Genomic DNA, 21,115 nt, shown 5'->3' on the forward strand with positions numbered 1-21,115 from the left:
GTTCATTTATGAAGGGAAAAAGCTTGAGCCATAGCAGCTCCACCAGCACCTCTGGACTGTACATCAGAGTCCTGCACGGATCTGTTTTTTAAAGGTGCTTGGACACGGTCTTGTCTCAGTCTTGAAGATGCTTGGACTCAGTCTTGTCTCGGACTCGAGATCTGAAGCTCAATGTGTGTGATCATATTTCATTACAGTTGCTGCTGTCGACAATAACCGTCTCTCTGCAGCGTGTGCCCTTTCATACCAGCGTGTATCACAGCGTAGGTTAAACTTTTTAAAACATCCTACCTGCTCACTGCTCCTTGCCTTTTCACACTCTGTCCTCCCTGTGTACAGTGTACATCGGCTTGGTCCTTATTTTGCGCTAATTAGAAGAGCAAGACGAAATGTGAAGCAAAAACTAAATGTATGACCTACTGCACACAACAGACCTACTGCACACAACAGACCTACTGCCACATGTGGGTGAAGTTTGCCCAGTAAAAGTGTACAAAAGTATCTGTATTTGTCACGATGTGTGTTTGGTAAATGTGCAGAGGCAACCCACTGCAAACCAGTAAGAGAATGGAATCCTTGTTAGAACTTGAACAACTTTTTTCACAGTTTTCTGTCCAAGTGGAAGTTTTCCTCAAGAAGAGGTTCTCAAACTGTGGGTGAGGGTCCAGAAAAGGAGCAGAGTGTTTCAGTGCAGTACAGTTTGCTTGGCTTATTTTAAGCTAAATTAACATTTATCAGATAAAATGGAGAGAGATTTATAAAAACTTATTTATGTGAGTCAGCCTTTTCCCACATGAAGATCTTTAAGTCTAAGTACCGTTCCACCATGATTCTCAATATATTTATAAAAAAATAAATAATTTGCATTTTTGTATTGATAGTAGATCATATTGGTTATTTAGTTATTTTATAAGTAGCTCACATGCTAAAAAAAAAACAAGTGTAGGCACCCCTGGCCTAGTTCATCAAACATAGTTTTATTTTAAACATTATAAAAAATAAATAAATAAATAAATAAAAAATCCAAGCCATATTCAAGGTGACGTTGACTAACCTTGTCTTCATAAGCAGATGCTTCATTAGAGTTATTGTATCTCATGTCACCGAGGGGAGCTATTTCTTCATCCATCCTTTTAGCTGAGGGAGAAATACAACAGTTACTATGTTGATCTATCACTATCTATGTATTAGAATGGTCATAAAATACTATGATTGTTACGATTCATCAAAAAGAAGAAAGTTTGTGTTCACATTCTTCTCAATGAAAAAAAATACAGATTGATGAGCCATTAGCCATTTAGAGCATGCTTGTATGAATAGAGCCCAACTAACTGAAGAAATGTTACTCAGTTTTATGTTACACTGTACGTAAAATGAGGTGAGAATATAATTCTAACTAACGCACTAACCAACTAACAAGCAGCAACTGACACACCTGTCTGAGGTAAATAATACAATAAGATTTGAAACGGGGGAGGTGAATTTGCCCCTGAATTTGGGACCCTTTTTGACACAAAAATGAAAATAAATACTGTATTTGTTAATTAACAGACCATTTAATGCCCCGTAAATTATATAAATGAAGACTTTTCAAAAGAACATCTAATCATTTTTTGATATCCACTTGTTCTATATAAACATGTGGTGTGTTCCTGCACAGGTCAAAATAGACCTACCTGCTGCTGTGTCTCTGTGACTGCAGCCTGAGGAGAGTGGAGTCTTTATCTGAGAGTTCCTCCCATCAGAGGAGTGATCTGAAGTAACACCCACAGAAATACTGCTTCTGTTCAGCACTGTGTACTGTGTATATGTACAGGTGACACCCCCGTCCTGTGAGCGTCTGAGGAAGGGGGAGGGAGAGGGAGGGTTTCATATAAAATCATCTGCAGAGACTCTTCTGTTCATTCTCTGGACGGACTTCTGCTGGTACATCTGTTTTCTTGTTTTTAAATAGGCCTTGGCAATAAAAAAAAATAAAAAATCTATTTAAAAATGTTTAAATTTTTAATTTTGTTGCTTAACCCTGTTTAAGCCAACTGTCATTTCAGGGTTTTTTCACATCAAATTTAAGATCATGGGAGGATCTCAGAGCACACGTAAGTTCTGGTACTTATCTGATATTTTTCCAATTTCCAACAAATGTGTGTACATACGTATCTCTGTTTTCTTTGCAGTTTTGGACCGGCCCTGGAGAGAGATTAACTGGAGGTGAGCTGATTACATCTGACTTTAACATGTTTCATTTGCATTGTGTCTGAGGTTTGGTCCCATGCATATTTAGGCTTAACCTTGTGCAGCAAGATGGATTCTCGTGATGTTTGTGAGTTCACAAAGTTATGAGAAACCATCTTTAGGTGATCCCACTGAACGGTTTAAACTGGACCCGAGCAGTGGTTGGTCCAATCACAGGGGAATGTGTTTCAGGTGACATAACGACAACCCCAAACGCCAGGCCTACACCATAGACTTTATAAAAAGCGTTCTAAGTGAGTGTGACTGTACCTGGTGCAGCTGCAGCTCAGTGTGGGTCTTGTTGCTGTGACACTCACACGAGCACCAGAGCTCTGTTGCTCTGGTCAGTGTCTTTAAAAGCTGCACAGAGACCTCGTGTTTGTGCCATAACTGTTCATTTATGAAGGGAAAAGCTTGAGCCATAGCAGCTCCACCAGCACCTCTGGACTGCACATCAGAGTCCTGCACGGGTCTGGTTTTGGAGACCCGCACCCGCCCACACCCGCACAGTACAACACAGCACCCACCCGGACCCGTTAACATTTCACCCATTACAGACCCGTGCCCATGATCATTCATACACAAATTACAAGCTTTCTAACTCGAGCGTCCATCAGAATACGAATTGAAAAGTTACAACTTCAACAATTACAATCACGAAATGAAACAATTTCACTTTCTTCAGTACGAACACAAATTCACAGACGTGACTCGACTGTCATCACTTCACAGACTTTATTTACTGAGCAGAAGAAACATTGATCGAGATGCCGCACACATCATGGACTGAACCAGGACTAACCCAGGACTGATTCCAAAACTAAACCATGACTAACCAGGACTAACCCAGGACTGAACTAGGACTAAAAGGACTGTACCAGGACTAAACCAGGACCAAAACAGGACTAAAACAGGACTAAACCAGAACTGAACCTGGACTCACAGACAGATCCAGAGGTGTGCCCGTGTAGTTCGTCGAGTGACTGCAGGCGAAACCACCACAGATTTAATAAAAAGTGTCCTAAGTGAGTGTGATGTCTCCTCAGCTTTCAGCTCCACTCAAATGAAGCTCTCGTTGCCACAGTTACAGGGGCAAATTTGGAGCCACGCTCCATATTTGGAAATCTAACCACGAGTATCATAGCAACCACAAGACCCATTCATGAACGAGGTTGTCATATGTGCCCGTCCTTCTCACCGGAAAGAGGGAAGGGAACTTACCCCCCCAACAATGAAACACACTAGTTGTCAATCAAACCTTTTGCTAACAGTAGCGAGAGTGACCTCAGGAAATGAAGGCGTCTGATTGGTCCATTATTTATGTTCAGATCAGAGATCGGAGAACATAGAGAATTCAAACATTTAAGACCAAAATGACGAGGTTCACCTCCAGTGTTGAGTGTGACGTAACTACTTTTTTCAGGTAAAAATAGTGTAATGCACTACTACTGAAAATTTGGTAACAAAACATAGTTCCCTTTTCAATTCAGCACAACGTTACTTTTCTGTGTACATGGGCCAGTCCCAGCTGGGAGAAGGAGAAGCCTGTCCCTGCCCATGCAGAGAGGGCGCAGTGGGCACTGATCCCACAGCCCTGGGTAGCGGAGAGGTCCTGGCGGGAGGAGATGTAAAGTACGCCTTGGGCCTTTCCTGGCCAGCCCAAACCTGGCCACACCACCTTGGTGGTAACGGGTTCTAGTGGCGCACAGAGAGAGATCCCTCGAAAGGGTTCCTCCGCCTAGTTGAATCCCCCGGGCAGACTGCGCAGACCCCCACTAATTTACCTCTTCAAGGTTTCACGTCCTCTTGTACTCTCTCTTCAAAGTTCTTTTCAACTTTCCCTCACAGTTCTTGTCGACTGTCAGTCTCATATTTACCCTTAGATGGAGTTTACCACCAAAAAGTAACAAAGCAACGAATAACGTAAACAATTTAAAAAGTGACTTTCCATAGAGGGTAACTAAGTAAAAGTAAGGGATTTACTTTTTTAAGACTTGAACACTTCTTAAGACTTAAACACTTCCAGCGAAAACCGTTCCAGATGGAGAATGAGAAGAACTCAGTTGAGAGTGATACACAAATCAATCTGGCATGAGCAAGGTTAATTTAGGTCCAAGCCGAGGGACAAAGTCAAAGCGAGGGACTGATTAAATCCCAAAATCAAGCAAATTATTTACTCTGCGTCAATAGTGTTTGTTTTGCATAACATCCAGTGTACCTCTTCAACAGACAAAAGGACGATCTTCTCAAATTTGTGAAAAATTACAACCCAGAAGGAGCCTCTCACCTGCGTGTTCTGCTCTATGGACCAGTGGGAGCAGGAAAGTCCTCCTTCATCAACTCTGCGGCCAGTGTCATTCTCAGCAGACTTGTTAATATCGCTGTTATCAATGCTAACAACAATGCTGTTCAAAGCTTCACCAAAATTGTAATTTTAATAGTATTATTTGCTTATTTGCTTGTTTATCACTCACGATAGTAGGACAGTTTTTACTTTTTAATCCATATCTCCTCTCTCCTAGTCCCAAACTCACAAAATAAAATCCACTGAAGGCAGAAAAATCCCAATTGTGTTCAGTGACATAATGGGACTAGAACCTGGGCAAAGTGTTGGAGTCCGGCCAGAGGACGTCATACTGGCCATGAAGGGACATGTGAAGGACGGCTATGAGGTGAGGCAGCTAAGGAGCTGCATTGCACCCATACTCTCTTCCTGTTTAAAACATGGCTTTAGCAACTTAGCTAAATTAGTGTCCACTAATATACAAGGCTAATGCTGAGTTCAGACCGTGGCATCAAAATGCCACGTGAATGCTTAAGGCGCGCCATGGGAATTTTGGACTTGCTAGACGTGTGTCCCCCTTAGATTCTGTATGTAAACCCTACGTCTCTGACAGTGTGGTCTGAACGCAGCGTAAGGGAGCTGTTATGAAAGTAACCAACCCAAAATTACTTTTTAAGATGATAAAATCAAACTTTCCATGTTTTAGTTTGACCAAACGAAGACATTGTCCCAAGAGGATGAGAAATACAATGAAAATCCCACTTTTGATGACAGAGTGCATGTTCTGGTGTGTATCCTGAATGCAAATACGGCACAGTTTAGTCCAGAAGTTCTTCAGAAGATTATGGAAATCAAACAAGAGGCCAGAACTAATGGTAAGAATAGATTTTTTATTTTTTTTTTAAGACATCCTAACTCAACTACAGTCACTACTAGGCAGTGAGATCTAGGCCTTCACACACTCATATTTGCAAATACATTACGAGCTTTATAAGTAAAAATGCCAAAGCGACAATACACAGCCTTTCAGTCCCTGTGCACATTTTAAATGCACGTGGAAATCACATCACACAAAATCACATCACGACCACAGGCCCACCTTTAATAACTGACTACAACTGTAATGGCACTTTTAATATCAGCTTTTTAGCTCTCATCATGACTGGGCATAGATTGCTTTATATTGCACTCCACATTGTTGCACTTTATTCACACTCACCTTTGTCTGATGACTGAGCTGTAGTTTGACCAGAATGTGGTTTGAGAGGAATGAGAGCTGGTGAAGAATGGGTCAAGAGTGATGTGGACAAGCCATGACGCTGAGGGTCTTTTCCTCAGATGGAGGAGTTAGAACCTTCACTGGAGTGGAGATATTAGAGGTGCAAACGATAGTTTTGAAGGCCTGTGCTTCAGCAAGAGCACTGCAGTGGGAGGAGCAAGCATGAGAATCTGCAAATCAAGGAAACACAGCTCAAATCGTTGAATTATTGCAGCAGATGAGGGTCAGATAATAGATGGTGGATGGAGAGATGAGAGTCAAATGAGGGATGGAGGGACAACAGTCATATGAAGGTTGATGGTAGAGGAGAAGAAGGGAATGTATTAGAATGCTTTGTGACTTAAGAGGCTTGAGGGGCTCTGGCTGTAGTTGCAGTTGTGGCTGTAGATGTAGTTGTGGCTGTAGCAGTAGTTGTAGACTGTTGTAGTGTAGTTGTAGCTGTAGTTGTAGCTGTAGTTGTGGCTGTAGTTGTGGCTGTAGTTGTAGCTGTAGTTGTGGCTGTAGCAGTAGTTGTGGCTGTAGTTATGACTGTAGTTGTGACTGTAGTTGTAGTTGTGGCTGTAGCTGTAGTTGTGACTGTAGAAATAGTTGAGGCTATATCTGTAGTTATGACTATAGTTATGACTGTAGTTATGGCTGTAGCTGTAGTTGTAGCTGTAGCTGTGGCTGTAGCTGTAGTTGTGGCTGTAGTTGTGACTGTAGTGACTGTGAGTAGTTGTGGCTGTAGCAGTAGTTGTAGCTGTAGTTGTGGCTGTAGAAGTAGTTGTGGCTGTAGCTGTAGCTGTAGTTGTGGCTGTAGCTGTAGTTGTGACTGTAGCTGTGGCTGTAGCAGTAGTTGTGGCTGTAGCAGTAGTTGTAGCTGTAGTTGTGGCTGTAGCAGTAGTTGTGGCTGTAGTTGTGGCTTAGTTGTTGGCTGTAGTTGTGACTGTAGCAGTAGTTTGTAGCTGTAGTTGTGGCTGTAGCAGTAGTTGTGCTGTAGTTGTGGCTGTAGTTGTGGATGTAGCAGTAGTTGTGACTGTAGAAATAGTTGAGGCTGTAGCTGTAGTTATGACTATAGTTATGACTGTAGTTGTGGCTGTAGCTGTAGTTGTAGCTGTAGTTGTGACTGTAGTTGTGGCTGTAGCAGTAGTTGTAGCTGTAGTTGTGGCTGTAGTTGTAGCTGTAGTTGTGGCTGTAGCAGTAGTTGTGGCTGTAGTTGTGGCTGTAGCAGTAGTTGTGGCTGTAGTTGTAGCTGTAGTTGTGGCTGTAGCAGTAGTTGTGGCTGTAGTTGTGGCTGGAGCTGTATTTGTGACTGTAGTTGTGGCTGTAGTTATGACTGTAGTTGTGACTGTAGTTGTGACTGTAGTTATGGCTGTAGTTGTGACTGTAGTTGTGGCTGTAGCAGTAGTTGTAGCTGTAGTTGTGGCTGTAGTTGTGGCTGTAGCAGTAGTTGTGGCTGTAGTTGTAGCTGTAGCTGTGGCTGTAGCTGTAGTTGTAGCTGTAGTTGTAGCTGTAGTTGTAGCAGTAGTTGTGGCTGTAGTTGTAGCTGTAGTTGTGGCTGTAGTTGTGGCTGTAGCAGTAGTTGTGGCTGTAGTTGTGGCTGTAGTTGTGGCTGTAGCTGTAGTTGTGGCTGTAGTTGTGGCTGTAGCAGTAGTTGTGGCTGTAGCAGTAGTTGTGGCTGTATTTGTGGCTGTACCAGTAGTTGTGGCTGTAGTTGTGACTGGAGCTGTATTTGTGACTGTAGTTGTGGCTGTAGTTATGACTGTAGTTGTGACTGTAGTTGTGGCTGTAGAAATAGTTGAGGCTGTAGCTGTAGTTGTGGCTGTAGCTGTAGTTACGACTGTAGTTATGGCTGTAGTTGTGACTGTAGTTGTGGCTGTAGCAGTAGTTTGTGGCTGTGTTTGTGGCTGTAGTTGTAGTTTGCAGTTGTAGCTGTAGTTGTGGCTGTAGCTGTGGCAACAGTTGTGGCTACAGTTGAGGCTGTAGCTGTACTTGTGCCTGTAGTTGTAGTTGTGGCTGTGGTTTTATTTGTGCCTGTAGCTGTAGATGTTGTAGCCATAATTGAAGCAGCAGCAGTGGTGACAGGCAAAGCACTTGTAACCATCTGGCTTATGATGGCAGAATCAAGAGAAAGAGAAAATGTGCTGATGTTTTGAAAGGAGATTCAGCAATCAAAGATTAATTCAACAGCCACAGGTCAGTAACATTTCTGTCACTCAGGCCTGACCGTTGCTTCATATCTCTATTCTTCAAGTATAACCCTAATTTACTTGTATGAGTTTGGGCTCAAGAACTATATCATTTTCAGTCCTACGTAGAGGTAAACTGTTTCATAGCAACCATAATGTTAATAAAGGGTAAGATAATTTATACAATCGAAAATTTTTTATTCACAAACTGCAGCTTTACTGATAAACATTTGATAAATATTGACCACAAGCACCATTCCTCCAAACCAAGTCATAATTAGAAAAAACATGAAAACCTTTTACACACACTGTAACCTAAACCCGAACCTTAACCTAACCCTAACCAACATCTGAACTAAAACCAATAACTAATAACCACACACTATGACCATGTGTTTTTGTTCTTGTATCAGGAGTTCCTTGGCTGGCCATTGCCACACACATTGATAAAGTCTGTGATGAAATTGAAAAGGATGTCAAGAATGTCTACAAGAGCATTGCTCTTAAGCAAAAGGCAAGTTTATTTATGCACAATTTTTGGTTTGGACGATGCAAGTGAATATTCCTGAAACACATGTAACTGGTGACTACCTCTTGTGCACCAGTGGCCGATGGGCAAAAGTGGCACTTGTAGACTGTACAACTGTAGCAATTATTATAGTATTTTTAGCAAAGGAGAAATTCAATTCTGTCAAATGGACAGCTCATCTAAGGAGACAATTGAGATGAAAAAGGTTTCTGTTTTGTAAAAACCAAATGGAACTCAGGGTTTGGCCTGTATAACCCTCAAGGGTCCCTTTAAAAAAATACATGTTCAGGTCCCTAAGGACACAATGTCCATTCACAAAAACAGCTGTAAAATCATCATGGAGTCATATATAAAGACGTGGACAAAATTGTTGGTACCCCTCTGGTAAGGAAAGAAAAATCAACGATGGTCACTAAAATAACTTGAAACTAAGAAAAACTATTATAAAATAAAAATCCTGAAAAATAACCAATGAAAATCAGACATTGTTTTTGAATTGTTCAACAGAATTTGAAACTGATGTTACACAAAAACAAAAAATGCAAAAAAAATAGACAAACTTGAAGCTTCCTGGGACACATAAAAATGTAACTCATTCTTCCCTGACTTCTGTTTTCTGGAAAATATTAGAGGTCATCTTTTCACTACATGTGAAATTCAGGTTTTCAAACTGGCAATTAAGGGGTTAAAATCCTGATGATTTTTATAATTTGATCATTTTGATTAGAGCAGGGATAGATTTTTGGATTTAGTTGAAAAAAGGATGAAAAAATATTAATCTATGATGATTTTAAAATAGTTTTTTTGAGTGAACATTCATGTCCTTATGATCTACATGTGACACACTTTTGTTCTCAGTGACCCAATGCAGTGGCAAAACATTTTTTAAAACCTTCAACGAGATTTAGGGCTTTTCACTAAATTTGGTGTTTTAGCATGTACAAAAATGTCCCTTGAGGGTTAATTAAACACAAAAACAACTACAAATACATTTTTGTTTTCTAAACAGGTGTTACTTTATGGTGTTACTCACTGGTGTTATGTATGACTGTTTTTTTGGGATAATCTGTGGTTAATTCAAATTGCTCTATTGAAAACACACCATGTTCCACTTACTGGAGCCTCTTTTCCAGAGACTGCGTCTGGCCCTTAAGCTTTGTTTGGCTGTTAATGCGGTGATGTTCTTTGGTTACGTTATGACTAAGCAGCTCAGAGCTGTTTTGACACCAAACATAAGGAGCACAACGGCTTCAAAATAAGAATATTTACAATCCAAAATATGGTCACATGTCCGTGAAGTTGGGGAGAAGTAAATTGAAGCCTAATTCGGGCAAATTATTCTGTAGTGTGTGGGGGCTTTAGTTGTCTTAAATTAGAAACTGTGCTTTTTACAGATGGAGTACTTGTCCTCAAATGTTGGAATCCCAATGAACTACATTTTCCCAGTGTGGAACAACTATGAAGGACCAGACCAAGAAGCTGTGGATGTGTTGTTCCTTAATGCTCTGAAACACATCGTGAACTTTGGCGATGACTATCTTTTCAACATTTCAAATGGATGACCCTGTACTTTAATTTAATGTTTGGAATATTTTGTTTCTATTTCTTTTTCTTTGTTTTTCTTTATTAATCTATTAATGGCAATAGGTTGGGTTCACAACATTCAACTAGTTTAACAGGACAGGCCAGAATTCTCAAGTGGAGAATGCTGTAACTGTCAGATACAGATCTGTGACCTGGTTTATGGTGGAAACAAAAACAAACACACAAAGTTCAGCATCTTCTCTGTCAGGAGAAATAAACTAAATAAAAAAAAATCACAATGGTTTCAGAAAGTGATGCCATTATTCAACCCCAAAGATGAGACTGTTGCCACTTGAAAGGTCTTTAAGACATAAGATTATTAATATTGCAGGTTTGTGGAGCCACTTCCAAACAAATAAGTTTGTGGATTTATATGTTGGGTAGTTCTTTAAAAACAGCAAATTCAGAGTTAGGCCCTATCCAATATTGGGCAAAAATATCTCCTTCCTGGGAGAAGGACATGGGTTACTCTAAAATGCTCTAAAGCTCTAAAATGTGCGTATGGCTATAAGACCTTGCTAATATTTTACATCTAGAGAGAATACGATATTTGTTAAAGGATAAACTACTGTCATTTAAGAAAGTGTGGCAACCTTTTTTTTTATTTTTTACAATCTGTAACTATTGGAGAAACATGTCCAAATTCACTTCAGATATATGTATCTCCGCAGGCTGTTGTTATGTTTGTTTTCAGTTTTGTGAGATTTATTTTAATTTTAACTTTTATATTCCAAAAAGCACTAAGCGCTATTGATCCTGTACAATTTGGGTTGTATACTGTTTTTGCCTCAATAAAAATGTTATGACTAAAAATGTCTCCTTTTTGCTCACCGGCACACATACGACTCGCACACGTACGAACTGACTGGCACACGTACGATACGACTGGCACACGTACGATACGATACGACTGGCACACGTACGATACGACCGGCACACATACGACTGGCACACGTACGATACGACCGGCACACATATGACTGGCACACGTACGATACGACCGGCACACATATGACTCGCACACGTACGATACGACCGGCACACGTACGACTACGACCGCACACGTACGACACACGTACGATACGACCGGCACACATATGACTCACACACGTACGATACGACCGGCACATACGACTCGCACACGTACGATACGACCGGCACACATACAACTCGCACACGTACGATACGACCGGCACACATACAACTCGCACACGTACGATACGATCGGCACACGTACATACGACGGCACACGTACGATACGACCGGCACACGTACGACTGGCACACGTACGATACGACCGGCACACGTACGATACGACCGGCACACGTACGATACGACCGGCACACGTACGACCGGCACACATACGACCGGCACACGTACGACCGGCACGCGTATAATCTCTGAAAAGAAAAATCGAATCATCTCTAATGCAATACCTGCATAGAACCATACCAGCATCAACAGCATATCCTCAGTCACAGAGAGAACACTCATATTCCACTGAGGCGTGTCCTAAATGAGTCATGTGGTTTTAAGTTTTGTTTCTGTAAAATGTAAACAAATGTGTCAAAGCTGCATTAAACTTAGACAAAAACTTTATTGATCCACAAGGGAAATTACTTGGCTGCAGTAGCTCACTCATCACAATATAATATAATAACAAAGACTAAAAAATATAAATGGTAATTAACAATTCTAACAGACTGGTGTCAAGGTCAAGATTCTTTATTTGTCATTCAAAACATGCGAGAGAAACACATGACAGAACGAAATGTGCTCCCCGACGCCCAGTGATCCAGAAAGAGATCAAAACAATAATAAATAAGCAATGTTAAGAAATAAATACATCAAAACAACAACATTTAGCAGTTCAATGAACAAGTAGTAAAAAAAAGAGAGACAACCCAAGCAGGAAGTGAGTGTGCACTGGAAAGAAGCTGAACTTCAGCCGAGATGTTCTGGCTTTAATGCTCCTCAGTCTCCTCCCAGAGGCAGAGGAACAAACAGATGGTGGGAGGGTGTGAGGCTCCCCCATGATCCTGGAGCCCGTCTTCTACAACGCTCCTCATAAATTTCACTGATGGGTGTAAAAGTCACATCCAGTGATCTTCTCTGCCGCTCTGACCACACGCTGTATAGATCTGTCCTGTCCTGGGCTGAGCAGTGGCCGTACCACACTGTGATGGACTGAGTCAACACACTTTCCACTCCACACTGATAAAAAGGCATGATAGCAGAAAGGTCTAGTCCAGCAGCCTCGAGTCTCCTCAAAAAATACAGACGCTGGTGGACCTTCTTAACAATGCCAGCTGCATTAGTGGACCAAGTTACACTGTTGGTGATGTGCAGACCCAGGTACTTCCAGCCAGACGCCCTTTCAACTTCTGTGCCCATGATGTAAAGAGGCGGCGGTGAACAGCTGTTCCTCCTAAAATCCACTATCAACTCCTTTGTTTTTGAAAGATTCAGACAGAAGTTGTTCTCTCTGCACCAGGTCTCCAACAGCTGTACCTCCTGTCTGTTTGCCTGCTCGTTGTTTTCCGAGATTAAACCCACAACAGCAGTGTCATCTGCAAATTTAACAATCTGACAGGTCGGGTGAGAAGCCACACAGTCATGTGTTAGCAGAGTGAACAGCAGGGGGCTCAGGACACAGCCTTGGGGGGAGTCGGTGTTGAGAGTGGTTGGTGAGGAGAGCAGCCATTAATCCTAACAGTCTGCTCCCTGTTAGTAAGAAAGTCCAGCACCCAGTTGCAGAGTGATGGTTGGAGTCCAAGCAATTGCAGTTTGTTTATCAGGGTCTGTGGTATGATGGTATTGAATGCCGAACTAAAGTCCAGGAAGAGAAGTCGGACATATGTGTCCCGCTTCTCTAGGTGAGCGAGGGCCTGATGGACAACAGCCGCCACCGCGTCAGATGTAGACCGATTCTCCCTGTATGCAAACTGATGAGAATCCACACTGATGTCAATTATGCCCTTTATATGTGTCATCACTAGCCTTTCCAGACATTTCATGACTATAGATGTTAATGCCACAGGACGATAGTCATTCAAACAGTTCACAGTGTTAGTCTTTGGAACAGGGATAACAGTGGCTCTTTTTAGACATGATGGTACTAGGCTCTGCGAGAGTGAGATGTTAAAGATATCAGTCAACACAGGAGTCAACTGGTATGCTGCATCCCTCAGAACCCGACCAGGGATGCCGTCAGGTCCAGCTGCCTTCCGTGGGTCAATCCTCAGCAGTGTCTTCCTCACCTCTTCAGCGCTCACTCTGAGTGGACAGGCACCTGATGTGATAGTGAGCTTGGTGCAGGGGGAGGCGTTAGTGTCTTCAAAGCGGGCATAAAAAGAATTCAAGGCATCAGGTAAGGAGGGATCAAGTGAGGAGACGCCCTCCTTCTGAGTTGTATTCAGGATAGTCTTAATTCCTTTCCACATGGTCCTGGTGTTGCCAGAGGAAAAACTACCTTGAATCCTTTGAGCATAGTTGTATTTTGCCCTCTTGATCCCTGCCTTCAGATCCCGCCTTGCTTCTCTCAGTGCTGCTTCATCCCCTGAATAAAATGAAGAATCCCGAGCTTTTAGAAGAGAGCGGACACTCCCATTAAACCAAGGTTTCTGATTAGGATAGATAGTAATAGTTCTACTGGAGGTGACGTCATCAGCACATTTACTGATGTAGCTGATCACAGTAGATGTATATTCCTCCAGATTTACTACCCCATTGTGCGTAGCTGCATCCTTGAATAGCCGCCAATCTGAGCACTCAAAACAGTCCTGCAAAATGTCAGCCGCATTTTCGGGCCACACGTTGATGTTTTTTTGCACAGGCTTATTGGTTTTAATAAGCGGGCGGTACGCAGGGACGAGCATGAGGGAGATGTGATCAGAGAAACCTAGATGGGGGCGTGGCCAAACTCTGTAGACGTCACGCTTGTTGGTGTACACGCGGTCCAGCGTGTTATTGCCACGAGTAGCTATAGACACATGCTGGTGCAGTTTAGGCAAAATGTCAGTCAGATCTACGTGATTAAAGTCCCCCGCAATCACATAAAAAGCCTCCGGATGCTGGTTCTGAAGTGAGCTGATGTGGTCGTGGAGCTCCCTAAGGCCGGGCGTACACTGTGCGATTTTTGACCCTTTTTGAGCCGATTTTTCGCTCGTGCGACTGTTTGGGGATCGGGCTGAGTTTTGGCTTCATCGTGTGTCGTGCTTCGTGTAGTTTACATGGGGTAAAGAGAACCGATTAATGACTCACGACCAGCTCCCGATCGACATTCGTAGGTCGCAAGAAAATCAAAACTTGTTTGAAATCCAGTCGCCTCTCGTGAGGATTTCGCTCTGTTGAAGTTGTTCCACGAACCGATTTGCCAGAATCTGGCAGACTGCGCATGCGCGGACGCAGAAGTGGCTCAGCATTGTGTCTCCGCACATCTGTGGTTTTCTACTTCCGGAACAACAACTTTGACAACTCCGGTCGTTATGTGAACGTACAGTGTGAGCAGGCAAGTCGCATCCGAGCATCGGTTCGTTCAGTGTGAGAACATGATTCGTGAGCTGTGAACTGTTAAACCCTGTGATTTTGGTCGTACAGTTTAAGCTGGAGCTGAGTGACACGACCGAAAATATCGCACAGTGTACACCCGGCATTAGTGCATCGCCTGCGTTCGCACTCGGAGGTACGTAAACAGCCACGACAAACACCACCGTGAACTCCCAGGGCAGATAGTATGGTCGACATTTTAACCGTAACATATTCAGAAGCCTCCGAGCAATGACTGTTTACATGGGTACAGTTGTTACACCAACCCCTGTTGATGTAGATACAGAGGCCCCCCCCCTTTTTTTTCCCGAAAGGTGGTTGCGGTCCGCCCGAAACAGAGTCAGCCCATCAATCTGAAATGCTACGTCTGGCATGGTGCTATTAAGCCAGGTCTCCGTAAGGATGTAAGCGCAGCAATTTTCCATGTCTTTGTAGCTCCTCATGTGAAGCCGTAACAAGTCCATCTTGTTGTCAAGAGAGCGAACATTCGCTAGGAAAAGTGAGGGAACAGCTGGTCTCTTCTTGCTTTTGAGCTTTACCAACAAGCCGCCCCGTTTCCCTCGCTTTCTTCCCCGTGAACACCGTTTCCGCCGCGGCATGCCTCGCCACAGGTACATCCTTGCACTTCGTCCTGCTGTCCTTAGCAATCCTAGCCTTTCTGCTTATATGTTGGCTGATGAGTCTCTAGTTGTGTATGAAATTAAAGGCTTACAGAAAGAGCGGTCTAGAATGTCCCAAAGGTGAGGAAATTAAGAGCGGGGGATGTGTTTGTTGTTGGTGTTGTATTTGCAGGTTGGGTGTTAGAGGAACATGGTGGAACACATATGAGAATTTGGAGCTAGAAAGATTGAAAAAGGTCAAACATGTAACTGAAATATGGGAATTTTAGCTTTTGTGAGCTGAATTAAAACTTGTGTAGGCTAGAGTTTGGAATGTTCAGAGAAGTCAATTTAAAAGGGTTTCCTGTAAGGTGAGGACAGTTGTGTTTGATGAGCCTTTACACACGTTAATGTCAGGTCTAGTCTAAGATAGAAATCACATTCATTCACTCACAGATAGATTGAGAGAAATATTTCCACAATATAAATTTCCATCTCAAAACTTTCAAAAAAATGTGGTACAAAAAGTGTCAATGGCCCATCACCCAGTTGACAAAATAGATATTAAACTTTAAAAAAAAATACATTACACCACATGACAAGTAAAAAAAAAAAAAATCTATCTATCTATCTATCTATCTATCTATCTATCTATCTATCTATCTATCTATATATATATATATATATATATATATATATATATATATATATATGTCTGTCTGTGGTCTGTACAGACCACAGATGTTAAGACACGAAAGCTCCTGACCTGCATGGAGGGTTCCATCCCAAATCCAGCACCCTGAGACTGTACGCAGGCCGGAAGGAAGGAGGCCGAGGACTAGTGAGTGTGGGAACCACTGTCCAGGATGAAACATCCAAGCTCCTTGAGTACATCAAGGACAAGGCCCCGGCAGATGAGGTGCTCAGAGAATGTCTCAGACAGTGGGGTCCAGAGGAAGAGGTGCTGGAGGGACCATCATGGCAGGACAAACCCCTACATGGGGCGTACCACCGGAACATAACTGAAGTGGCTGATATCAAGAAATCCTACCAATGGCTCGAGAGGGGCTGGTCTGAAGGACAGCACAGAGGCACTGATCCTGGCTGCTCAGGAGCAGGCCCTGGGCACTCGAGCAATAGAGGCCCAGATCTACCACACCAGACAAGACCCACGGTGTAGACTGTGCAAAGAGGCTCCTGAGACAGTCCAGCACATAACTGCAGGGTGTAAGATGGTGGCAGGGAAAGCATACATGGAGCGACATAACTAAGTGGCGGGCATAGTGTACAGAAACATCTGTGCAGAGTACGGGCTGGAAACCCAGGATCAAGGTGGGAAACACCTCCAAAGGTTGTGGAGAATGACCGAGCCAAGATCCTGTGGGACTTCAGATACAGACTGACAGAATGGTGATGGACCAACCAGACATAGTGGTGGTGGATAAGAAACAGAGCAGAGCCGTGGTGGTTGACATCGCAATACCAAGTGATCATCAAGTAATATCAGGAAAAAGGAACACGAGAAGCTAGAGAAATACCAGGGGCTCAAGGAAGAGCTGGAGAGAGCCTGGAAAGTAAAGACATCAGTGGTGCCTGTGGTGATCGGACACTCGGGGCTGTAACCCCCAAACTGGAAGAGTGGCTACAACAGATACCGGGAAAAACAATGGACATCTCAGTCCAGAAAAGTGCAGTACTGGGAACAGCAAAGATACTGCGCAGAACTGTCAAGCTCCCAGGCCTCTGGTAGACGACCCGAGCTGAATGAGGGTGAGAGACCAACCACCGTGGAAGGTGAGAAAACAAATTTATTTTTTTTAATGTGTATATATATATATATATATATAATATATTATATATATATATAATATATATATATATATATATATATATATATATATTATAAGTGGGGACTCACTGTCCCCACTACTGTTCTGCATAGGCCTGAACCCTCTCTCAGCCAAATAATCGACCGCACTGGCTATGGATACCGACTCAGAAACGGGGCCACCATCAGTCACCTCCTCTACATGGATGACATCAAGCTGTACGCTAAGAGTGAGCGAGACATCGACTCACTGATCCACACCACAAGGATCTACAGCACAGACATTGGATGTCATTCGGGCTTGAGAAATGTAGCAGGATGGTGACAAAGAGAGGGAAGGTAGTCCACACAGAGGGGGTGTCACTCCCAGAGGGAACAATAGCAGACGTTGAGGACAGTTACAAGTACCTTGGTATCCCACAAGCAAATGGCAACCTCGAAGAGGCAACAAGGAAAGCGGCTACGGCCAAATACCTGCAAAGAGTGAGGCAAGTCCTTAGAAGCCAGCTCAATGGCAAGAACAAGGTGCAGGCAAATCAAACAGCTACGCCCTGCCAGTGATCAGATACCCTGCAGGGATTGTAAGGTGGCCAAAGGAGGAGATACAGACCACAGATGTTAAGACACGAAAGCTCCTGACCATGCATGGAGGGTTCCATCCCAAATCCAGCACCCTGAGACTGTACGCAGGCCGGAAGGAAGGGGGCCGAGGACTAGTGAGTGTGGGAACCACTGTCCAGGATGAAACATCCAAGCTCCTTGAGTACATCAAGGACAAGGCCCCAGCAGATGAGGTGCTCAGAGAATGTCTCAGACAGTGGGGTCCAGAGGAAGAGGTGCTGGAGGGACCATCATGGCAGGACAAACCCCTACATGGGGCGTACCACCGGAACATAACTGAAGTGGCTGATATCAAGAAATCCTACCAATGGCTCGAGAGGGCTGGTCTGAAGGACAGCACAGAGGCACTGATCCTGGCTGCTCAGGAGCAGGCCCTGGGCACTCGAGCAATAGAGGCCCAGATCTACCAGACAAGACCCACGGTGTAGACTGTGCAAAGAGGCTCCTGAGACAGTCCAGCACATAACTGCGGGGTGTAAGATGCTGGCAGGGAAAGCATACATGGAGCGACATAACCAAGTGGCGGGCATAGTGTACAGAAACATCTGTGCAGAGTACGGGCTGGAAACCCCAGGATCAAGGTGGGAAACACCTCCAAAGGTTGTGGAGAATGACCGAGCCAAGATCCTGTGGGACTTCCAGATACAGACTGACAGGATGGTGATGGACCAACCAGACATAGTGGTGGTGGATAAGAAACAGAGCAGAGCCGTGGTGGTTGACATCGCAATACCAAGCGATGGTAATATCAGGAAAAAGGAACACGAGAAGCTAGAGAAATACCAGGGGCTCAAGGAAGAGCTGGAGAGAGCCTGGAAAGTAAAGGCATCAGTGGTGCCTGTGGTGATCGGACACTCGGGCTGTAACCCCCAAACTGGAAGAGTGGCTACAACAGATACCGGGAAAACAACGGACATCTCAGTCCAGAAAAGCGCAGTACTGGGAACAGCAAAGATACTGCGCAGAACTCTCAAGCTCCCAGGCCTCTGGTAGAGGACCCGAGCTCAATGAGGTGAGAGACCAACCACCGTGGAAGGTGAGAAACACACATTTTTTATATATTATATATATATATAGATATATAGATAGATAGATATAGATATAGATATAGATATATATAGATAAAATGACCCCATCCTAAACCCAACAGGAAGTTGGCCATATTGGGAGGAAGATGTTTTTTTTTTTTTTAAAATAGTACCCCTCATTTATTGAAATTGGTCAAAATATCCTAGACCCATGTGCAATTAAAGATTATTTTTAAATTCAGATGAAGATCTGAATGAGACCACAACATTTTTTTTGTCATGGGCAATAAAAATTTGGCACAAGCATCCTACTTATTCTTGACAAATTCTTGTCATATTTGTGAGTTCACAAACTCATGAGAATGAGTGGGGCGACCCTAAAAAAAGACTACTATCCTACTATATCATGAATTCATTTATTTACAGTGATGCGTTGCGTTGATGTGGTTGGATACAGATGACATCTCAGTTTTGGTGCCATAACTGATGCTTGTGGGTGCATTTGGTTAAATACAGAAGAATCCCTACTAACTGTGACACCCACAGTTTTTGTAACCACTTCATCCAAAACCCACTCTTTCACAAAATAGGTGTGAGAAGAAAGTCAAACTACAGAATCTGCACTACAGTGTGTACAAATTTGTACACAATTTTACACATAATCACAATCTAAAAGGTCAACTGGAAACCATGTTGAATATTTATCATGGAATAATTTGGTACAATGACTCTTCATGTCATCTCGATCAAAAAAGTGAATAGAAACATATTGTATTTTGCATTGTGTGGCCGTGTCAATGCGCTAAATTGTCCATATTATCTTAATGGGAAAATTTCCCAAATCTCAAATGATAAAAGATCTGATTAGCACATTGAGTGCGTATACATCCACATCAGTATCCCGGTTATTAGTCATGTCCTGGTTCTGTCAGTGTTCGTGTTACTGTGTTTACATGTTCACTGAGAAACCGGGACACTCATATCCACGTGTACATGATCAAATGGAGTGTCCCGGTTTCTTGACATAATCTTACAAATGCGCAGGTGCAAAAATTAACTTAAATCAATTTAATAAATCAGGAAAAATACAAACCGTGAGCTCCTTTAGCATAAGAAGCTAAGGAGCTACGAGATCTCCCACAATCCACTGCACAGAATAAATAAACTCAACTTTACAACATATAAACCATAAACACTATAGACACATCAGCCCGTTTGATCAGATCATTCAGCTCTGATCACATTTGTTTACGTTTTACAGAAACGAAACTTAAGACCGTTTGGCTAATTAGCATAAACTGTTAGCGGCGATAAAAACAACTCGCTCCTTGTGCCGCTGATGGTGACCAGCTTCTTTTGGACTAAATGACACGACTCTGTGGATTATGTGGTTATTTCTGTGACAGAAGAGGCGCTAATGATGGTAAGTGTGTTCCGTGCGTATAGTGTACAGGAGATAGTTCATGTTTTAGCTTTTCAGCGTCACACGAGTGCAGGTCGTACGAGTGCAGGTCGTACACTCGTACGAGTGCAGGTCGTACGAGTGCAGGTCGCGAGGTTCGTACATGTGCAGGTCGTACATGTGCAGGTCGTACATGTATTTTACATAGTGCAGGTTTCAGCTCTTTATTTTACAGTCATTTCACTCGTTTGGTCAATTTATTTATGTGACTACTGTTGTGGTGAAAGGCTGGAAAGTGTCTTTTGGACACATGTGACTCAACTTTATGTTGCAGTAACCTACCGCGTTAACTGCGTAACTTACATAACCGCACCATAACAAGAAACCGGGATACTCAAAAAAACCCGATCATAACCGGGTTATTGATGTGCATGTAAACGCACTCATAGATGAATGTGAAATTTTGTGCAGTGACTCTTCAGGTCATTCCAGTCAAAAAAGTGTGGATGGACACAGTTGTATTTTGTACAGTGTTGCCATGCTGATGAGGCATGTTAATGTTCCTGATGTGTGATGATCTTTTCTGTGTAGTGACAAGTACAGCCCAAAACCACAATAACACAGAGACAAGTGAAGTGTTAGTGCTGTCCCGAGGGAGCGCCGGGTTGGTGGAGTTTGTGGTGTAGTCTGCAAGGGCCATTCTATGCCACTTGCAGCTTTAATTATTTTTATTCTTCCATTGTTACTGAATTAAAAAACAATCAGTTAAATCTTTTCTTTGGTGGTACTTGATGTAAATGGTTTGAGAGCCATTGTCATCTGCTGCATTTCTGTGTCTGTTTCAGTACATAACTTACAGGATAAAAAAAAAAGACCAACCAAAGGAGTTCTGTGAGTTTGTTATCAACGACACCATGGGACTAGAGGCTGGGCGGAATACAGCGTTTCTGCCAGAAAGACTTAGAACAGCGATGACAGGACGCATGCCAGACAGGTATAAGGTGAGTACTTCA

The 21,115-nt window shown here is 43.0% G+C and overlaps 1 protein-coding gene across 2 annotated transcripts in view; it reads left to right on the forward strand.

Annotated features, from left to right (window-relative positions):
• LOC110160466 (interferon-induced protein 44-like) overlaps window positions 1–21,115 on the forward strand; it is a 58,511-nt gene that overhangs the window by 29,739 nt on the left and 7,657 nt on the right. For both annotated transcript variants that reach the window (XM_055167022.1, XM_055167023.1), the window contains exon 5: window positions 20,948–21,103. In XM_055167022.1, the coding sequence (XP_055022997.1) occupies window positions 20,948–21,103 (156 nt within the window). The remainder of the gene's footprint in view (window positions 1–20,947; window positions 21,104–21,115) is intronic.

The sequence above is a fragment of the Boleophthalmus pectinirostris genome, unplaced genomic scaffold, assembly GCF_026225935.1.
Source record: "Boleophthalmus pectinirostris isolate CB_2022bp ecotype Guang Dong unplaced genomic scaffold, ASM2622593v1 HiC_scaffold_9, whole genome shotgun sequence".
In the NCBI taxonomy this organism is placed as follows: Eukaryota; Metazoa; Chordata; class Actinopteri; order Gobiiformes; family Gobiidae; genus Boleophthalmus; species Boleophthalmus pectinirostris.